This window comes from Brassica napus, chromosome C8, assembly GCF_020379485.1.
Source record: "Brassica napus cultivar Da-Ae chromosome C8, Da-Ae, whole genome shotgun sequence".
Lineage (NCBI taxonomy): Eukaryota > Viridiplantae > Streptophyta > Magnoliopsida > Brassicales > Brassicaceae > Brassica > Brassica napus.
This window is the reverse complement of record NC_063451.1, coordinates 25,335,683-25,355,280: the sequence shown is the minus strand read 5'-3', so window position 1 is coordinate 25,355,280 and position 19,598 is coordinate 25,335,683. Positions and strand designations below refer to the sequence as shown.

General features: G+C 37.3%; 2 protein-coding genes and 1 long non-coding RNA gene across 3 annotated transcripts; 1 reads left to right on the top strand and 2 right to left on the bottom strand.

Annotated features, from left to right (window-relative positions):
* Nucleotides 1-939: 939 nt before the first annotated feature.
* Nucleotides 940-6,935, bottom strand: LOC111208507. Its single transcript, XR_002660399.2, has 3 exons — nt 4,074-6,935; nt 3,796-3,860; nt 940-2,741 (listed from the first exon to the last, which is right to left on the bottom strand). It is a non-coding gene; the product is annotated as an uncharacterized LOC111208507 (long non-coding RNA).
* A 159-nt stretch (nt 6,936-7,094) lies between these two features.
* LOC106345679 (putative 12-oxophytodienoate reductase-like protein 1) lies at nt 7,095-9,071 on the top strand. The gene is given in 5 exon segments (XM_013784844.3): nt 7,095-7,311; nt 7,392-7,532; nt 7,621-7,751; nt 8,157-8,549; nt 8,552-9,071. Coding segments are annotated over 5 exon segments (1,101 nt in total). The 5' UTR covers nt 7,095-7,234; the 3' UTR covers nt 8,911-9,071.
* On the bottom strand, nt 9,028-11,338 carry LOC106345681 (putative FBD-associated F-box protein At1g05080). The gene is made up of 3 exons (XM_048766295.1): nt 9,711-11,338; nt 9,492-9,626; nt 9,028-9,403 (listed from the first exon to the last, which is right to left on the bottom strand). Exons 1-3 carry the CDS (start codon nt 10,821-10,823, stop codon nt 9,119-9,121), a joined length of 1,533 nt encoding a protein of 510 aa, XP_048622252.1. The 5' UTR covers nt 10,824-11,338; the 3' UTR covers nt 9,028-9,118.
* Between the last annotated feature and the right edge of the window lie 8,260 nt (nt 11,339-19,598).

Below are 19,598 nucleotides of genomic sequence, written 5' to 3'. Positions count from 1 at the left end.
ACGATTCTAAACAAACTCTATGTCTAGATGAATGTTCATTTACTAACACATTTCAAACAACAAATGTCTTTGGTTGAATAATATGGAAGCAATCATTACTAACAGGTCTAAGGCTATCTTAGCACTTCTAACAACAAATGTCTTTGGCAAAATATGCTAAAAGCTTAGAAGAGTTGTTTCAGGCATTTCATCGAACACTTTTTGGGTGGAAAATGCCTAAAGATCAACTTTTGAGAAGCTAACTCAGAAGATGCATTATGATTACTCTACTAGCAAGGTTTTGGAATGATCTACACTAAAACATCCTAGCTCTAACCTAATCACCCTTAATCTTCCTAACCTATGAATTCAAATGCTGATTACTCACTACTCTTCATGATTTCTCTTAAACCCATTTTGGATTTCAGATTAATCATACAGAGGGATACAACAATGAATTGGAAACACAGAATTGCAATAACAAGATGAACAAAAATGATTCAAGAGATGAACTTTCCAAAGGGTTTTCTTAAGAACAAAAGATAGTCTGCCTGGTGGCTACCAAAGGTACTTAAAACATAGGTTTTGAAAAGTAAAAACGTGCATAATGAAATGACCAAAAGGCCCTTAGAAAACATGAGTTCGACAGGCAAATAGACGTAGAGCGACCTCGGCATGTCGCTCCGACAAGTCGCTCCGGCCTTCGGGAGCGACCTCAGTGGGTCGCTCTAAGGCTATCTTAGCACTTCTAACAACAAATGTCTTTGGCAAAATATGCTAAAAGCTTAGAAGAATTGTTTCAAGCATTTCATCGAACACCTTTTGGGTGAGAAATGCCTAAAGATCAACTTTTGAGAAGCTAACTCAGAAGATGGATTATGATTACTCTACTAGCAAGGTTTTGGAATGATCTACACTAAAACATCCTAGCTCTAACCTAATCACCCTTAATCTTCCTAACCCATGAATTCAAATGGTGATTACTCACTACTCTTCATGATTCCTCTTAAACCCATTTTGGATTTCAGATTAATCATACAGAGGGATACAACAATGAATTGAAAACACAGAATTGCAATAACTAGATGAACAAAAATGATTCAAGAGATGAACTTTCCAAAGGTTTTTCTTAAGAACAAAAGATAGTCTGCCTGGTGGCTACCAAAGGTACTTAAAACATAGGTTTTGAAAAGTAAAAACGTGCATAATGAAATGACCAAAAGGCCCTTAGAAAACATGAGTTCGACAGGCAAATAGAAGCAGAGCGACCTCGGCATGTCGCTCCGACAAGTCGCTCTGGCCTTCGGGAGCGACCTCAGTGGGTCGCTCTGAGAAGTCGTTATGGGCTTCGTTTTGTGTCGTCTCGCCATGGAAACGTGAGCGACCTCGGAGCGTCGCTCTGGTAAGTCGCTCTGAGAGGGGTGTCTCACGATAGAAACGCGAGCGACCTCTCCATGTCGCTCTGGCCAGATCGCTCCGGGATGTGTGTCACAGCGACTTCACGGCGTCGCTCCGATGAGGTCGCTCTGGTGCGCTGCTCGTCCGTTGATCGCGTTAAACACTTCTTTTGAGCTTCAAATGCACCCAAATGCCTCCAAGAACTCCATGTGGTACTCCAACACCTGATAAAGACTCATGTATGCAAAATGCAACCTAAACGTGGCTAAATCCTAGTCTATATGATCAAAATGCACATGGGTGAATGGATAAGACAATGGAAATATGCAAGATATCACTTCCTATTATCCCGGGAAACCCACGAAGCTCTCCAATATGAAGTAGACTTTGAAGATCATCTTGTGTTGGTCTTCTTAGGTACTGATCACCGAACAAATCTATTATTGCTTCCACAAAATTTTCCACATATAACCGAGTAGTGGTTGCACCGAGCTTGAGGTATTCGTCGACCGCATCAAGCGCATAACCATATGCCAACACACGAATAGCTGCCATACACTTCTGAAGTGTAGAGAGACCAAGCCTTCTGAGACCATCCTTAATCTGACAAAAGAATTGAACTTCATTTGAGAGACGATCAACAATATGCATAAACAATGGTTTGTTCATACGAAATCGTCGTCGGAATAGATTTTATGGATACGTTGGAGCGTCACTAAAATAATCATTCCATAATCGGAGATAACCTTCTTCACGGTTTCTTTCGATAAAAACTCTTTTTTTATTGTCTTCTTTTCTTCTGTTTGATCTCCAAAAGTATTGCACAAATTCTCAAATGCTTGATCGAATTGATGATCAAAATATTGATCAAACGCTTCATCCATTGAGTCCTTGAATTGATTGTTTATAACTTGAGAAACGAATGGAATGAGAATGGATTGTTTAATCAACGAGAATGAGAATGGATTGTTTAATCAACGAGAGTGAGAATGGATTGTTTTGATGACAAGGAGAGTGAGAATGGATTGTTTTGATGAAGAGAATTGAGAGAATTAAGCAAGATAATGTATTGTTTATAACATGCAATAATGGTGAGAATGAGAAAGTGAAACATAACATTTTATAAGTCTTACAAAGACCCGTGACCAAATACATATCAATGCATTCTCGTGACCAAATGATAGAAGTCTCGTTACAAAGACTCGTGACCAAAACAATGCAAGAGTACAAGTCCCGTGACCAAATACAAAACAGGAACAAGACAATACAAAGACCCGTGATACAATGCTCCACTCTCGCGTGGTCTTGTCTGCCTCTCCACTCTCTCCTGTTCTTGTCCAAGTCTCCACTCCCGTGATACTAGACTACAAAACAATAAAACAGCAACATCAGCGTCATAGAACAAGTGACAACAGGAACAACAGCAACAACAATATCAACAGAACCAATAAAACATAGAACAAGAGCATTACAAGATTACAAGAACTTGATTAAATTAAACATGAACATTGTAGCATTACAAGAACTTGATTAAACACAACAACAACATCCGGTGAAACGAGAAACAGAAAGACAACAATAAACAGAACAACAAACTGATGGACAACTAGAATCAGAACAAGTCATTGATTAGCTTTTTCTTAAGGGATTCTTCATACTCAGGCAAAGGTTCTTTTTTTTCAATAAGACTATCAAGCAGGCTCATCTTATACAAGTGTTCCTTAGCTTCCATTTCCTTCTGCTTGATTGTCCGAATCCTCTCAAACTCCTGCAGTTGCTTCTCTTGATCAACCGTCTTCTTACCTCTCGCCTTTGAGGCTTTAACACCCGGTGGACGCTTCTTAGAATCTGCTTCAGATGTTGAAGAATCACCACCGTCCTAACACCCGGTGTCCATGTTCTTCGTTCCCGACGGTCAGCAGGAGTGTCGTCGTCGAAGGCTGAATCAGCGGTACCTTGAGTGGCAAGAAAAGGAACTTGGGTTGAAGATAGCTCTACACTATCTTTATAGGATCCAAATCCAATATCTTGTTGACTATTGAGTAAGTCAACAAACTTTGGATTCTGCCTATATGGATAGGAATCCATATTCCAAGATGAGAAAGAAGAGATGAGACTCAAGAGAGAGGCCAAGATGAGAAAGAAGAGATGAGACTCAAGAGAGATTCCAAGGACAAAGTTAAAATGCAGGAAGAGAAGCATTGATCACAACCAGTTCGAGAGGACATATATCTAACGCAATTAACACACAAGACCATTAATATGTATCAAACCATAACTACAATTTATTATCTTAACACAACCATAACCTAACCATCACATTTATTACAGTGTTTACCTAACCTAACCATCAACATTTACATTTACACTACCACACAATGCTTTATCATATTAACCAGAGCAAAGAGAGGGGTTTACCTCTCTATCAACAAGTGTAGGGCTTTTGTCTCACGAACCTTGCCATTGCATCTTGATCAAACAACCTAAAGACAGAGAGGAAAAGAACAAATCACAACCAAAACAAAGATTTATATATAAGACCACAAACCACCAAATGTACATGAACTCGCCAGAGAATAAAAATCAACAATAACAAACCACAAACCACCAAATGTAATTAACAATGTTTCATCCAATTCCCCTGACCAAATATAAAAGGTTGTATCAAATTGAACCGACCAAAGACAAAGGTTTACCTTTAACATGTGGCCCTTGATCTTATGTCTTTTGAATGAAGAATCGTCTGGCTCTTGATCATTCCATCTCACAAGAACATGACAGAAAAAAATCAAATCAAAATTTATCATGTTCCTCATATTAAAATTCTCGATCTGTTCGAGAAAATCTAAATCAAATACATGCATAATCAAAATCAAATACATGCATCATCTTAACAAATCTTTACCTTCGATTCGCCTTAGATAGAGCTCGCCACGATTCCGCCGAGGAGAGGAAAGAGACAGATAGGAAGATCGCTGTGGCCCTTCCTCGACAACAGCCACCGACGGAGACGTCGCCTGATCGTCCAACAGAACCACCGATCGGGAGAGATCTCCCCTTTTGCCGAGGAGAGGAAAGAAACGGAGAGAGATGTCGCCGTTTTCCTTGGTGGAGAAGAGCAACAAATAGAGAGGACGTCGTTAGCCGTCGTCGACGACAGCCACCCACAGAGACGCAGCCGTGGCGTCGAACAGACCCACCGATCGCATCAGATTTCACCTTTCGCCGCAGCGAGGAGAGAAAGAGAGAGAGAGAAATGAAGGAAACGAGAAAACGCGAAGGAAGCGAGGGTCACCTCTTCTCCAGCCATTACCGGTGCGACACCTGGCAAAGAAGAAATGACGCTTTCCGTGCCAAATTAAACAACACCTTTTTTTCTTTTTTTCCATTTATCATTTATTTTAATTGCAATTAGCCTTAAGCAATTAATTTAAGTCACTGCAATAAAACCTGCTCTTAGCTGATAAGTTAATCGTTTATCAGTTATGTACATCAATATGCCCACATGTCTAAAATATGGACACCATGGTTTTAGTGTAGGCACGATACATGTAACCTACATATGGTAGCTGGTAATTAAAATATTAGCTGATGAGTGGATTGTTTATCATTTAAGTCTCGCAAGATCATCACGCATGGGTCCAATATTGTTAGTTGATAATATTGTTAGTTTATTTTCTGATAATGTCTCAGTAACAAGTAAAATCAGAAAATAAAAGAGTTGGGTGAAAATAATTACATTAATCTAAGACTTTTTTGAAAAGGTGTCGTAGAAATTAACGGCCAACTGTTTTGCAGCTTCTGCGAGAACGCAAGAGTGATGCCTTACATTGATCAACACCACCTGAGGCGTGAGCTTCAATCAAGAGCATTGTCATGATGGCTGACTCGTTCACCAGTAGTCGGTTCCTCGCCAGCCGCAAACACTTTCGAAGGGAGGTTGATTTCTTCCATCTTACGATTAAGAAATCAAAGCTCTATCTTTGACCAAAGTTTTGGTTTTAGGAGAAGAAATAAAATCAATTTTGGATAACAGAGGAACGAATCAATGAATAGAAAGTAGGTGGTTATTAGAGATTGAATTAATGCTTAGACCGATGGAAAAATGGGAAGGGGATTTGGCATCAAAGATTATGGGTATATTGCAAAATAGAGGTTGGTTTAGGTGTATTGACACCAATTTCTGTTTATTTTAATCGGTGAGAATTACTAATACAGTAGACAGATGCTCAGAGCTAAATGCTCTCTCTGCCTAAAAATCTAATATATTATATCCTCCAAAGTCAAAACAAAATTAAAACCAGTTTCATTTGGACTAACGTGGATGTTTATTTAAGTAAGATTGACTCAATCTGATACCAAAGCCTGTAAAATTTGTTAAAACAAATAATAAGGTTCTAAAAATCAGTCTAGGCGGCGCTTAGGCCCCCGCCTAGGCGGCAACTCGGTCCTATCCGAAACATTTTTTTTTAAATCTGATTTATGCCGATTTATACGATTCAAATTGGTTTAAACTTTTCTAAATCGATTAAAATCAGTTTAAATCGATGTAAATTTGTCTAAATATGTGAAATTAAGCAATAATATTATTATAAATCTATAAATTTGTCTAATTTCTTCTGTTTTGTATATTTAATTTTTATAATTCTTCATAATAATTTATAATTAAACTTAAAAACTAAAATGACATATAAATGTATAATATAAATAAAAATAAATCAATAATTTGCTAACGCCTAGGCCTCGCCTAGACCCCGAATAATCCGCCTAGTCGCTAATCCTCTATAAAGCGCCTAGCGATTTTTAGAACATTAAAAATATAGAGTCAACCATGAGCGGTCAAAAAAATAATTTAATATGGTATATGATATATATATATATATATATAGCAAGATATTAAATATATAAAAAGATATTAAGTATAATTTAGTAAATTAAATTTTACTTCTTTACAAAATTACATTATATATCAAAAAAATTGTATATCTTACTTTAAAAGATTGAGACTATCAAAAATTGTATATCATAACTTTTCTCAGTTCTACATCACCCCCACCTACCTTGAGATGCATAATGTTGGAGAACAAGATTTAAGTCAAAAAAATCTGCGGTTGAATTTCTTGGACTTTCTTTCCAGCAAATTCTGCCAAATCCAGCTGAGAGTGAGTCCTACACGCTCCCAACAGAGACACCAAACTGCAGGATCCGGTTCCACTGTCATGCTTTCCATCAGTCTCATTGCCTCATCTAACCGTCTTGCACGACCAAGCATATCAACCATAGGTTCAAATATCTAAAGCCCTTTCTAGACCATGAGAGTTGCAAAGAAGGTGACTTCATTAGGCTTAATACTACTACCAGACGAAAGCATCTCATGGAAAACCTTTACAACTTCCTCTCATATACCGTGCACGGCATAAATATATGTGACTGAACTCCACATGACAATATCCTTTGCAGGAGAAGATAAGCAGATAAAAGTAAAGTATCGGAACAAATCTAGCAACTCGAATCTTTTTTTAGATTAATTGAGAGCAACTATGCATTTATTTTAGGGGTGTACCGTTTTTTTAACGCTGGACTGGGTGTAACGTTATTAGCTCTGTTTTACTTTTTTGTACTTTAGTGATAGGTGTAGAAGCCCAATTGTATTTTTCTTGTCATATTTTGGACCCACCTCCCATCACATCATTATTACCAACCTAATCTTCTTTAGATGCGATCTTGACAACATGAGAGAGACGATTACTATGAGTCTATGACTTTAACACGCAACGTCTCCGTATTTCTTTAAACTTCTTGTTTTCACGGTAATAAAGTTCAATCTTTCTCACAGGTTCTCTAGAGTTCCTGAAAGATGGAGAACTCTGCAACCAATCAGACCATTCCCCTTCTCACACCATTCTCAATGAGAAACTTCAATCTTTCTCACAGGTTCTCTTAATCTCATACTGTATCAGCGTTAATCACATTAACTTCCTCTTGTCTCTGAATGAAATCTATCTCTATTCCAGAATAGTTATGGCGCCGATGGCGAGAATGAGATCATACGGCAGCATTCCACAACCTCACGCCGCCTTGTATTACTCAGAGAGAGCAACACCGGGAGGTCTTCTCATCAGCGAAGCCACCGGAGTTTCAGAAACCGCCATGGCGTAAAGTCCTTTCTTGAAACTATTTAACCATAAAGTTGACTATTTTTTTTTGCTCTGTTATGAGTTGTGGTTCACTTTTTTGTGACAGGTATCATGACATGCCAGGGATATGGACGAAAAACCAAATCGAAGCGTGGAAGCCTATTGTTGACGCCGTTCACTCTAACGGCGCCGTCTTCTTCTGTCAGCTCTGGCACGCCGGTCGCGTTTCTCATCGAGGTGTTTATATTAAAGAAACTAAACAAACTCTGTTAGGTTTCTTTTAGGGTTTGAAAGTGTTAGTTCTTGTTACGTGTGTGCTAAGAAATTGATATTTGCACTAGATTCTTAGCCACATGGTGAAGCAAAAAATGAAACAAACCCTCTTAATTTTTACTAGAAAAATTGAAAGCCTTACGTGTGTTCTAAGGAAATGATACAAGAAAGAAAGAAAACTCTGTCAGGTATCTTTTAGGGTTTAAAATTGTGAAATCTTATTACGTGTGTGCTAAGAAACTGATTTATACTAGATTCTCAGCTAAATGGTGAAGCAAGAAAGAAAAACAAACTCTTTAAGGTTTCTTTTAGGGTTTTAAATTGTGAAATCTTGTTAAGTGTGTGCTAAGAAACTGATATTTGCACTAGATTCTCAGCCAAATGGTGATGCTCCAATCTCTTCTACAGACAAGCCTCTCGCCGACGATTCATCCAACGAGTTTACACCTCCGATACGGCTAAGAATCGACGAGATCCCGAACGTTGTAAATGATTTTCGTCTCGCTGCAAGAAACGCTATAGAAGCTGGTTTTGATGGAGTGGAGATCCATGGGGCACACGGGTACTTGATCGACCAGTTTATGAAGGACACCGTCAACGACCGAACTGATTGTTACGGCGGATCTCTCGAGAACCGATGCAGGTTCGCACTGGAAGTAATCGAAGCTGTGACGAGCGAGATCGGATCTGACCGCGTAGGAGTCAGACTCTCTCCCTTCGCTAACTACATGGAGTCGGGAGATACAGAGCCTCAAAAGCTAGGCGTTTCATGGCGAAGTCTCTGAATAGATTCGAGACGCTATACTGCCACATGGTTGAGCCGAGAATGAAAACAGCTAGTGAGGTTTTCGAATGCACGGAGTCGCTTACGCCGATGAGGAAGGTGTTCGAAGGAACGTTCATCGTCGCCGGAGGTTATACAAGGGAAGACGGAAACAAGGCGGTGGCGGAGGGAAGAACTGATCTGGTGGCGTATGGGAGACTGTTCTTGGCGAATCCAGATTTGCCAAGAAGATTTCAACTCGACGCGCCGCTGAATAAATACGACAGAACAAGTTTCTATACTTCTTCTGATTCTGTCGTGGGTTATACTGATTACCCTTTTCTTGAGACAGAACCTTAAGGTTTTGTCCTTTTTTTTTTTTACTTTTCCATTTTTTCAGTTGCTGTAATAATCTTACAAGTTGTTAAAAGCATACAATTTGTTTACATTATAGCAATAGCAAATTGTTCACATTATATTTAGAAGTTCTAGTTCATTTTATTGATAAGCGTGTACATTAACTGAGCTTCATTATATGGCTAAAAATATGATAACTAGAAATAAATTTTCAATTGACCAAAAGTTGAGATGATGTTGAAACCCTAGGAATATCTTTCAACTTTCCGATGATGGCATCTTGCTCTAGTTCAGGATCTAACATGGGTTTGAGGGAGATTGTCGCAGTCTTTAAACACTTAGAATTGGCTAGGATGTATGTCAAGAATTCTTCCTCTTCTTCTCTGTGTCCATAGTATCTCCATTCAAATATTTTTAGATGTGACGACAAGCATCCAGGAATAGAACTTGGTTGATTCCATGAAAGTGGGATATCCTCGAGGTCATAGATAAATTCCTAATGAGAAGCAACGGTGACTATATATTATAAAAAGTTACTAGTATTATAACGTCCATCAAAGCTTGAAGAAAAGGAGAGTACGTACATAATTTACCAAAAGTTCTTCAAGTTTTGGAGTATTTGCTAGTAGAAGTAAGAGTGGTTCCACCCAGTCGGATCTACTTGGATCTACAGATAACTTTATAAGTCGAGAAAATCTTAGGGTGCTACAACGCACAAGCTGCAACAAAAGAAACAACAACTTGGGTAGATGCAACAAAGTAATCACAACAAACAGTCAACACATAGATAAAGAGAGAGCTACCATTTCATCGGTAAAAGTCAAGTCAAGAGACAAGATCGACGAAGAAGCTGTTATGAACTTGTCAAAATTAGATAAAGAATTGACACTAATATATGCCTCCTCGAGAGAAGGCATATTCCTAATCGACCAAGAGTCTCTTGAATCATCATCGACCTTAAACTTTATTAATGCCGGAGTATCTATAACCAAACAACTATCACTATCCACTACGTCAGTGTCATCTTGCAGACAAGCTGTATTATGATACAATAACATCCATAAAGAAGACACTTTCACAATAAAGTTCGTCAGATTGTCACTCTTCTTTCTTTTCACTATCAATATTCCAAGGATAGGGCAACTAGATAAGAACCTAGCGAGAGAAGCCTCGTCTTTATATGCCACACAGAAAAGTTGAAGTAGTTCGAGTGACGGGAGGCAGGAAGGGGAAGAAGGGAAATCAACAAGAACCTTGTTAGATAGAGTCAGTTCTTTGAGTGTTTCGCAGGTGTAAAGGCTCCTAGGCAATGTGGTTGGACCTGCTGACCAGCGAAGCTTGAATTTTACCACGACGACGCCGCGATCAACAGCCTTTTCAACCCAATTTCCGACATTAGCATCACTAGGACATCGTCGACCAAGACTAATAAGCAATTTTTCTAAGACAGGTGCTTTGTGAAGTTTCAGTGACTTGTCCAAAAACCACCAAATGCTCTTCTTTCTCTCATCATCATCATCATCATCATCATCATCATCATCATCATCATCATCACCATCATCATCATCATCACCACCATCACCATCATCATCACCATCATCATCACCATCACCATCACCATCACCATCACCATCATCATCATCATCATCATCATCACCATCACCATCACCATCACCATCATCATCATCATCATCATCATCACCACCACCACAATCATGATCATCTTTGATATCATTGGTTTCATTGTAATCAAGTCTAGGCAACATCATCCATATACAGCGCCATTTTTTGGACAAAATCATGGTGGCTACTGCATCTTTAATCGGGACAAGCAACAAAATTGTCACAAGCAACTCTTCGGGCAAAGCACTGATCCTGTCTTCACAATCTATCTCTTCAATTTTGGGTTCTAACATCTTCACGAGGAAACCACAAGGAACAAGGATTCGACGTAACAAGCAACACAACTAAATTGTTATGACCAAAATAATTAGATTTTACCTAGCCTATTAAATGGTTTATATAACCATTTGCATTTCCCAATGAATACAAAATCCAACTAGTTCCTACATAAATAAGAAAGGAATATAGGCGATGAAGAAAGAAATATCAATCTCATCAAGTTTATTTAGTTATAATTAATAAAATTGATACATTTGGCACTAAGATAATTATTATTTTTTGTTCAAATTAAGATAATTATCTTTTGCATGTAGCAAAAACTAATAGGTATCAAATTAAATTAAACTCTGAACTAAAATATATTTAAGTTAAAAGATATATAGTGCTTTCTGAATTGGAAAAAAATCTGCTTATTTAAAAAAATCAAAAAAATTACTAATCTTAAGAGAAAAGAAATTATAATAACTATTAATATATATCTCATCACCAAATATATATTTTTCTAAAAATCATACAATAGCTATTTACTGTAAAAGTAAAAATATCTGATTTTGAAATAAATTTCTATAAATATAACTATACAATAAATTGCTATATTATATAAAATAAAATATATGTATTGTAAAAAAAATATACTTCCAAAAAGTTGTATAATTTATTTAGATTTTGATTATTCACAATAAATTGTCCCTATGTTTATTTTTTATATTAATGGCATTTAATGTAATCATATATATAGTACAATTTATTATGCTAATGTGAATTACATTTTATAACAGTATGTTAATATGTGTGATTGTGATTGTGATTATGTATTAGACAGTGTAGGTTTAAATATAATTTCTTTTTTCAGTTTTTAAGTTTATACATATTAAAAATAATGGATTCATCGTAATATTTTTTATTGTAAGTGATAATATGTTATGCAAATTAATTTTACTTTAAAATATAGAAGAGTTACTTACTCTAAAAAAAAAATATCTGATTTTACCATTTATATAATTTATAATAAATTACTAATATAATACAAATCAAACTAATTGTCTTATAAAAGAATACTAGGATACAAACAGCATCCAAACACAATTTATACTTTTTTTTTCAAGTTCACAAAAAATTAATTCAACCAGGGTTATGTGTTTTTACAAAATTGAGTCAATCAATTACTTAAGTTTATAAAAATGGTAAGCCATCTTTATTTTTAAATATTTTAATTTTTAGTTTTAATTATGTTGAGTATTAATTCGCAGTTCATTTTATATTAATAGTTCCAAAGATATTTTACCGACAGTTATATAGTAATTATATTAATCAAATATTTTAACTTGCATTTTTTTTTTACTTATTTTAGACGTATGAAATATTTGTTTCGAAGGAATCAATGAAATGTTCTCATGATTTTTTTAGTTGGAATAAATCTCGTGTTTTAAGAAACTTAAAAATCATATAATTGTTTGCCATTGAAAAAAAAAAATTATAGTAAATTACATCAAAATTTATATATTAAGTAACTTAAATGATGAAATGATTTTTTATAAACTTTGTAAATTTGTTTTTTATAAACATTATAAATACAAATTTACGTAGAATATTCTATAAACTTAAATTGACAGAGTTTACAAATCTGTGATAAAATATAATATTGTAATTTTTTATTTTATATCCATATTCTTATATTAAAATTCATAGCACACAAATAATAATTAATTGCATTTTCATTATAGATTATAAGATATTTATTGTTACATGTATAATTGATATAGTTTAAAAAATCTAATTTCCTGATATATAAATTATTATTTTATTGAAATGGAGAAATTTAAAATATTTTAATATATATATATATATATATGGTTTAGGAATTCTGATATCTTTGTTATAAAGTTTATAATTATATAAGATATTTATATAAATATATATCTGAATTTAGAATTTTATATTTTAAAAATTTGTGTGTTTTGATATATATAAATATTAGTTCTGATGTTTTTTATCGACATTTATATATTAGTTATATGAATAAAATATTTAATTTGCATTTTTTGGATTTATTTTAGATGTATGAGATAATTTGTTTTGAAAGACTTGCTAAAAGTTGTTATTATATTTTTTAAATTGGAATGAATATAGTATTTTAAGAACATTCAAAATTTTGGTTTACAACTGAAATAATAAAAATAATATTTATAGTTAGAGATTACACTAAAGTTTGTATTTTTACTTAAATTAAATGATGATAAAATTATTTATAATCTTGCTGATATAAATTTGTGTAGAATAATCTATTAAACGTAGTTTGGTAGTTTACAAAATTTGTGATAAATATATACTATATATTTTTTATTTTATATCCATATTTTATATAAAATTCATTATAAAAAGAATTATTAACTGCAGTTTACATTTAAGATTACAAGATATTCATTGTTACAAGTAAATTGATATAGTTTAAGAAATCTGATTTCTTTCTAACATAAATAATAAAAATCTATGATAAATAAATACATATTTGAATTAATATATATTTATAAAATCTGATTTCTTGATATATAGGTATTATTACTATTTTAGTGAAATGGAAATGTTTTAAATATTTAAGTATATGTGATTTTATATGTATATCTGATATGGTTTAGGAAATCTGATTTCTTTGTTATAAAAACTGATAATTATATAAGATATTAACTTAAAGAGATGTTCAAATTTAAAAATGTATATTTCTATAATATTTTTGTTTTAATATATAAATATTATTACTTTTTAGGCTATTAAAACATAATTCTTCATAGCCTATTATTCATATTTTTGAACGTGTATTATTAATGAGGTTAATTTAATTGAACCATTATAACTTTTTGATAGTCAAAAATATTATAGATTAAAATTATATTTTAATGGAAAGATATTTCCAAAAAAATATATAATTTATTTATCTTTAGATTTTGCACCATAAGTTGTCTATGTATATGTTTATGTTTATTTTAGTGATATTTAATGTAAAAATATAATAGAATTTGTTAAGGATTATTAATAGTTAGATTTCTTAATTTTAACAAATAATTTGATCACCGAGTTTCAGGTATGGAATCAGTATGTTGTGGGTGGGAATCGATTCCAACGACTTCCACCTATCAATTAAAGGTTTTTACACAAATTAGAAAAGTTACTATTGAATAAAACGCCTCACTTCTAAGTCGTTCTATGATTTGCTTAAAGAAAAAAATGACCGCAAAAGAACTTATACCACATTGTCTCTGAAATCTAGAACCTATAACACATCATATCGTCTCTGATATCGTGAAGATAATTTTGACTGTTAATGAACCTATAACATCTGTTGGTATTTGTTGAGTTTTTACCAAAACATTACTCTGAAATTATTTGAGACAACTTGGTATACATAATGGTGAAAAACCTTCATTGAAGAACCGTACTCATTGTAAAAATAACTCATTATAAAAAAATCAGTGGGAAGAATCATATGTGGGAATGCGTTCGTTTTGAGAACGATAACAAATAATTACAATAAAATTGTTTGCACTTTATTAAATCGAAAATGAAAAAGGTTGCTGTGAATCATAAAAGACAATATTATATAAGCATACTTTTGAGGCAAACCGTATGTTTTTTAGGCGACCATAACTATATGTCGCAAACAATTTTATCTTTTTTGACATTAAGTTAATGAGATCTCCAAGTATTAAATTTATCATATACATTTATGTTTGGGTTTATATAAATTTTCTTACCAATTGGATTTTTTTTTTTTGAAACACATTCATCAAGACAAACTCAAAGGTTTGGTGGGGCAATAACGCCTAACTCAACAGACATGACCTGTTTAGCTAATCTATCTGCGACAAGGTTTCTCTCTCGTGAGATCCAACAGAAAGTAATACAATCAAAGGAGGAAGATAAAGATAGGATATCAGCCACAACTCCATACAATTCTGCATTAGTGGCTTCCGACTTCAAGACTTTAATGAGAGTTGCTGAGTCTGATTCGCAGCGGACCCTAGGGACTCCAATTTCTTTGCATTTTAAGATTGCTTCTTGCATTGCAAGACCTTTTGCCAGTAGTGGAGAGCGAACGTGGTAGGCTGGGGTGGCAAAGGTCTTCTGTTCCATGTCGTCCTCTAAAATCCAGCCTAATCCTGCAATCTTTTGATCTTCATGCCATGCCGCATCGGTTCGGAGAACAGCACATGGTGTCTGTGGAAGTGGGGGTAAAACCCCACGAGCTTGATGGGATGGTGCTTGTTGGCTTTGAGTCCATTCTCTCGCTGTTGCTGTCGCCTGGGTGATAACATCTTCTGCAGAGCATCTTCTATCTTCAAAGGTCAATTTGTTTCTTGTTATCCAAAGTTGCCACAGAATCCAAGGGACCAGAGGGCCTGCGAGTACACCGGTGGGGGGGGGGGGAGATTCCTCCGAGAGATCCAGCTATCCCATATTGACCTCAAATCTATTGATCCGCTAATCTCAATCCCTGGTGAGACGGGAGCACAGTTCCAAACTTCCTGGGCGAAACTGCATTCAAGAAAAAGATGATTTATAGATTCAGGTAATCCACAGCTTTTGCACTTTCCTTCTATGTTGATTTGTCGAGCTCTGAGTTGGGTTCCGACAGGGAGAGCTCCATGGAACGTCTTCCAAAGAAAAAGCTTGATCTTTGGGGCTATATGGAGTTTCCAGACATTCTTCTTCCAGTTGAAAGCTGTTTCTTGGTGATGATTTGTTGGGAAGTTCTCCAGATGGGACGCAATGGCTTTATAGCCTGATTTTGTTGTGAATTCTCCAGAGTCATTGTGGAGCCAGATCAGCTTGTCTGGAGCTCCCGATAAGCTTGGCTTAATGGCCAGAATGCGTTGTTCCTCAGAAGGCAAGATACTCCTGATCTTCTCTATATCCCAATCCTTCTTCCCCTGAAGAAACAGGTCAGAAACCATAAGTTGCAAAAATTCCTCCGGTGCAGGGCCTGTCGGTCTACTTTGCTCCGTAAGGCTAAGCCAGGGGGAGTCCCATATGTTTATCTTTGCCCCATTTCCTACTGCCCAACCAGAGTTGCTTACAATTATATCTCTCCCAATCATGATGCTTCTCCATCCATGGGAACAAGCAGTGCGAATCGGGCAGGTAAGGAAGCTCTCTGTTTGACAATATTTCCCAAGCATGACTCTAGACAGTAGACTCTCCGGGTGGTTTGCAATTCTCCAACTGAGCTTTGCGAGGAAAGCGTCATTGTAACTCTGTATATCGCGGAAGTCCAGTCCCCCGAAGTCCTTTGGTAGTGTCATTGTCGTCCAAGAGATCCAAGCCATTTTTTGTGTGCCGTTTCGGTCGTCCCACCAGAAGCGTGTCAGCGCGGATTGGATTCTTTTGCAGAGTGAAACCGGGAGCTTGAAGCAAGTCATCGCATAGGAAGGGATGGGGGAGAGTACACTTTTTAACATAGTCATCTTTCCGGCGGTGGAGAGATGTCTATTAGACCATCCACTAGCCTTTTGCTTTATCCGATCAACCATGGACGAGAAGATATCTCATTTTTTCCTTCCAAAGTGTTCCGGTAGACCGAGATATTTACCAATGCCTCCTTCCTTTTGGATTCCAAGAACAGGCTTTGTTGCAGTTTTAAGCGTAGCCGGTGCTTTTCAGGAAAAAGTGATGGAGGATTTGCTCGTGTTTATCGCTTGGCCAGATGCCTCTTCATACCGTTTGAGTAGTACGTGCAGGGCTTCACTGCTGTCCTTTGTTGCTTTGATGAAAAACATCGTGTCATCCGCGAAGAGGAGGTGATTGAGCCGAGGACTCCCTCGTGCTACATTGATTCCTTGTAGAGAACCCTCCTCTTGTGCTCTATTACATAAGCCCGAGAGAACCTCACTACACAATATGAATATGTAAGGTGAGAGAGGGGGTCTCTTTGGCGGATACCTCTACTCGGTGTGACTCTTCCTATAGGCGAACCGTTGATGAGGAAGGAGTAGGTAACAGTAGACACACATTGCATTATCAAAGAAACCCACTTCCGGTGGAAGCTGAGTCTTTGGAGGACAAGCTCGATGAAGTACCATTCAAGTCGGTCGTAAGCTTTGCTCATATCAGTTTCAACAGCCACCGAACATCGTTTTTCAGCCTTTGAGGTCTTAAGAAAGTGAAGCATCTCGTGCGTGATGAGGACATTGTCGGCTATTGCTCGCCCCGGAACAAAAGCCGATTGGTTTTCGGAAATGATTCCATCTAGGAGGGGTTTAAGTCTTGCCGTCAAGATTTTTGAAATGATCTTGTAGTAGACATTGCATAGAGCGATGGGTCTATACTCCGCTACGGTCTTGGGGCTAAGGAATTTCGGGATGAGCCTGATATGAGTCTCGTTTATCCCTGGCGGGAGAGTTTCTGATTCAAAGGCGAGCTGTATTTCCTTTACAATGTCAGCGCCAATCTCCTCCCAATTCGAGTGGAAGAAGCCCGCAGAGAAGCCATCCGGACCTGGAGATTTTTCTGCATGAATAGAGAAGGCAACATCTCTTATTTCCTTTGGGGACAGTATAGAAATCAGGGCTTTATTCTCCTCCTCGGTCACCTTCGGGGATAGTGCATAATTGACCGTTTCCGCTCTGTTTCCTTCCACAGATGAAAACATTTGCTGGAAATATTCTACAATAACCATTGCGATTTGGTCCTCCTCAAACACCATATTACCCTCGGCATCTTCAATGACAGAGAAGGCGTTAACTCTCTTTCGATTTTTTGCCGTGGCGTGGAAGAATCCCGTATTTCGATCTCCAAGGCTGAGCCATGAGAGGCGGCTTCGTTGTTTCCAATAGTTTTCCTCATCTAGGTAGGCCGCGCTAAGTTCTTCTGATACTCTTTGAATCAGGACAGTGTCATTTGCAGGGCTAGTAAGAGCGTCTTCGAGTTCGGCTTTCTTCTGTTTGATGATTCTTCTGCTGTTCAGGCGCTGTTGTTTTGTCCATTCGGAGATGACTGATCTGACTATGGCAATTCTGTCATTGACAGTGGAGTTTGTCGCGTTTTTCCAGGCTTGGCACACTAGTGTTTTGACCTCCGGGTTGTCACGAAGGCGTCTATCAAATCGGAACAGCCCCTTTCTCTTTTTCTTATCTGGCTCGAAATAGGATATGATAGGTTTGTGGTCCGAGCCCTCATAACTCATATAATGTGATCTTGCCTTTGGGAATAACTCCGCCCAGTCGCTATTTGCAACAGCCCGATCTAAGCGACATCGTACAAGGTGGTCTCCTCGTTGGCCTCTCCAGGAAAGAAAATCCCCTGAATGTTGTAAATCATATAGATCCCCTTCCGAGAAGAAAGTGTGCATGTCTGAGAAAGACCCCTCTGGTCGTATGACCCCTCCACTCTTTTCTTCGCTGTTTAGTATGTCATTGAAATCCCCGGTCAAAAACCAAGGGGCTTCTCGCGCCAGGTTTGTTTGCAGGAGGTTTTCCCACAAACTTCTTCTTTTGTTTCGATCGGTATCTCCATAAATAAAAGAGGCATAAAAAAGCTTTCCTTCATATGCAATGGAAGTATCAATACAATTTGCATTTGCACTTAGGATTTGAAGTTTAATCTCTTGCTTCCAGAGCAACGCTAGCCCTCCTGCCCCGTGTCCTATCGGGGGCACTAGATGGATGTTCTCGTATTGAAGAGTTGCCATCTTCGAGATAACGAAATCGTCGGGATTTTTTGTTTCCATAAGGAACAAGATATCTGGGAAGATGCTCTTCTTCATCTCCCTTAAACGACGAACTGTCCGGGGATTCCCTAACCCCTGACAGTTCCAGCTCGCTATTTTTAAGGACCGAGAATGGATGGATTGTGAAAATCCACCTTTCTCTTTGAAGAGGCCGGTATCATGTTGCAAATAGGTTGGTTGTCGGAGTTCGTGGGAGTATTGGCCTTCTTGGAGATAGTCCGTGAAGCACGAGATGTTCCTGATAGAGGCTTTGATCTTCCTTTTGGAGATTCAGTGATTAAGGTCCTACAAACTGGGGCTGGTTTTGTATTTTGAGATTTCCGCTTTCGGGAAGTGGAGCCTTTGAGTAGCCGTGGGCTTGAGTGGACCGTTCTTTTTCCCGGGGGCATCCTGGTTTTCGCTTCTGTATTGGTGAGACAATACTTTGTGCAATGGGCACATGGACTTCAGGAGCTTCGGGAGGTCCAATTCTCAGAGAAGCTGGAAGTCTCTCAATAGACTGCATTGCAGTTTCAGGTTGAGTTCCTAGTCTCTGTGTCGCTGGAATTCTCTCAGCTGAATTATCCTCAAGTGTTAGAAGAGGTGATTTCCATTGATTTGTGGGGGCTCTCTCCTCAGATTCGAAAACAGGCGTGGGCATTATCCTGTCTCTTTCACCCCGTGTATCTCGAACCATTCCCGCTGCTGCTTCTTCGAGTTGGCCTTCTTCTTCAGCCTTTCGCAGCCTCTCTTGCCGGGCTGCTCTCTCGGTTGGGTCCGCACAATGGGTGTATTGAATCATGACATCCCTTACTTCATCTAGAGCTTCATCAAAGGATTTATGGGGCGTGGGAGTCACAGGTCTTTCAGTTCTGTCATGTCTTTTTGAGGATTCCCCCGATCAAAATGCTCCAACCCTGCTTTTGAAGCGCTAGATTCATCTCTGTGTTCTTGTCTTTTATCCCTTGACTTCATAAGCTGTCCAGTACGGTTTCTTGAGGACAGTCGGTACCGCGTATCTTCTCTTGTTAGATTATTGTGATGTGAATCCGCATATCTTAGGTTTGAGGAGCGGTTGTGTCGAGTCTGC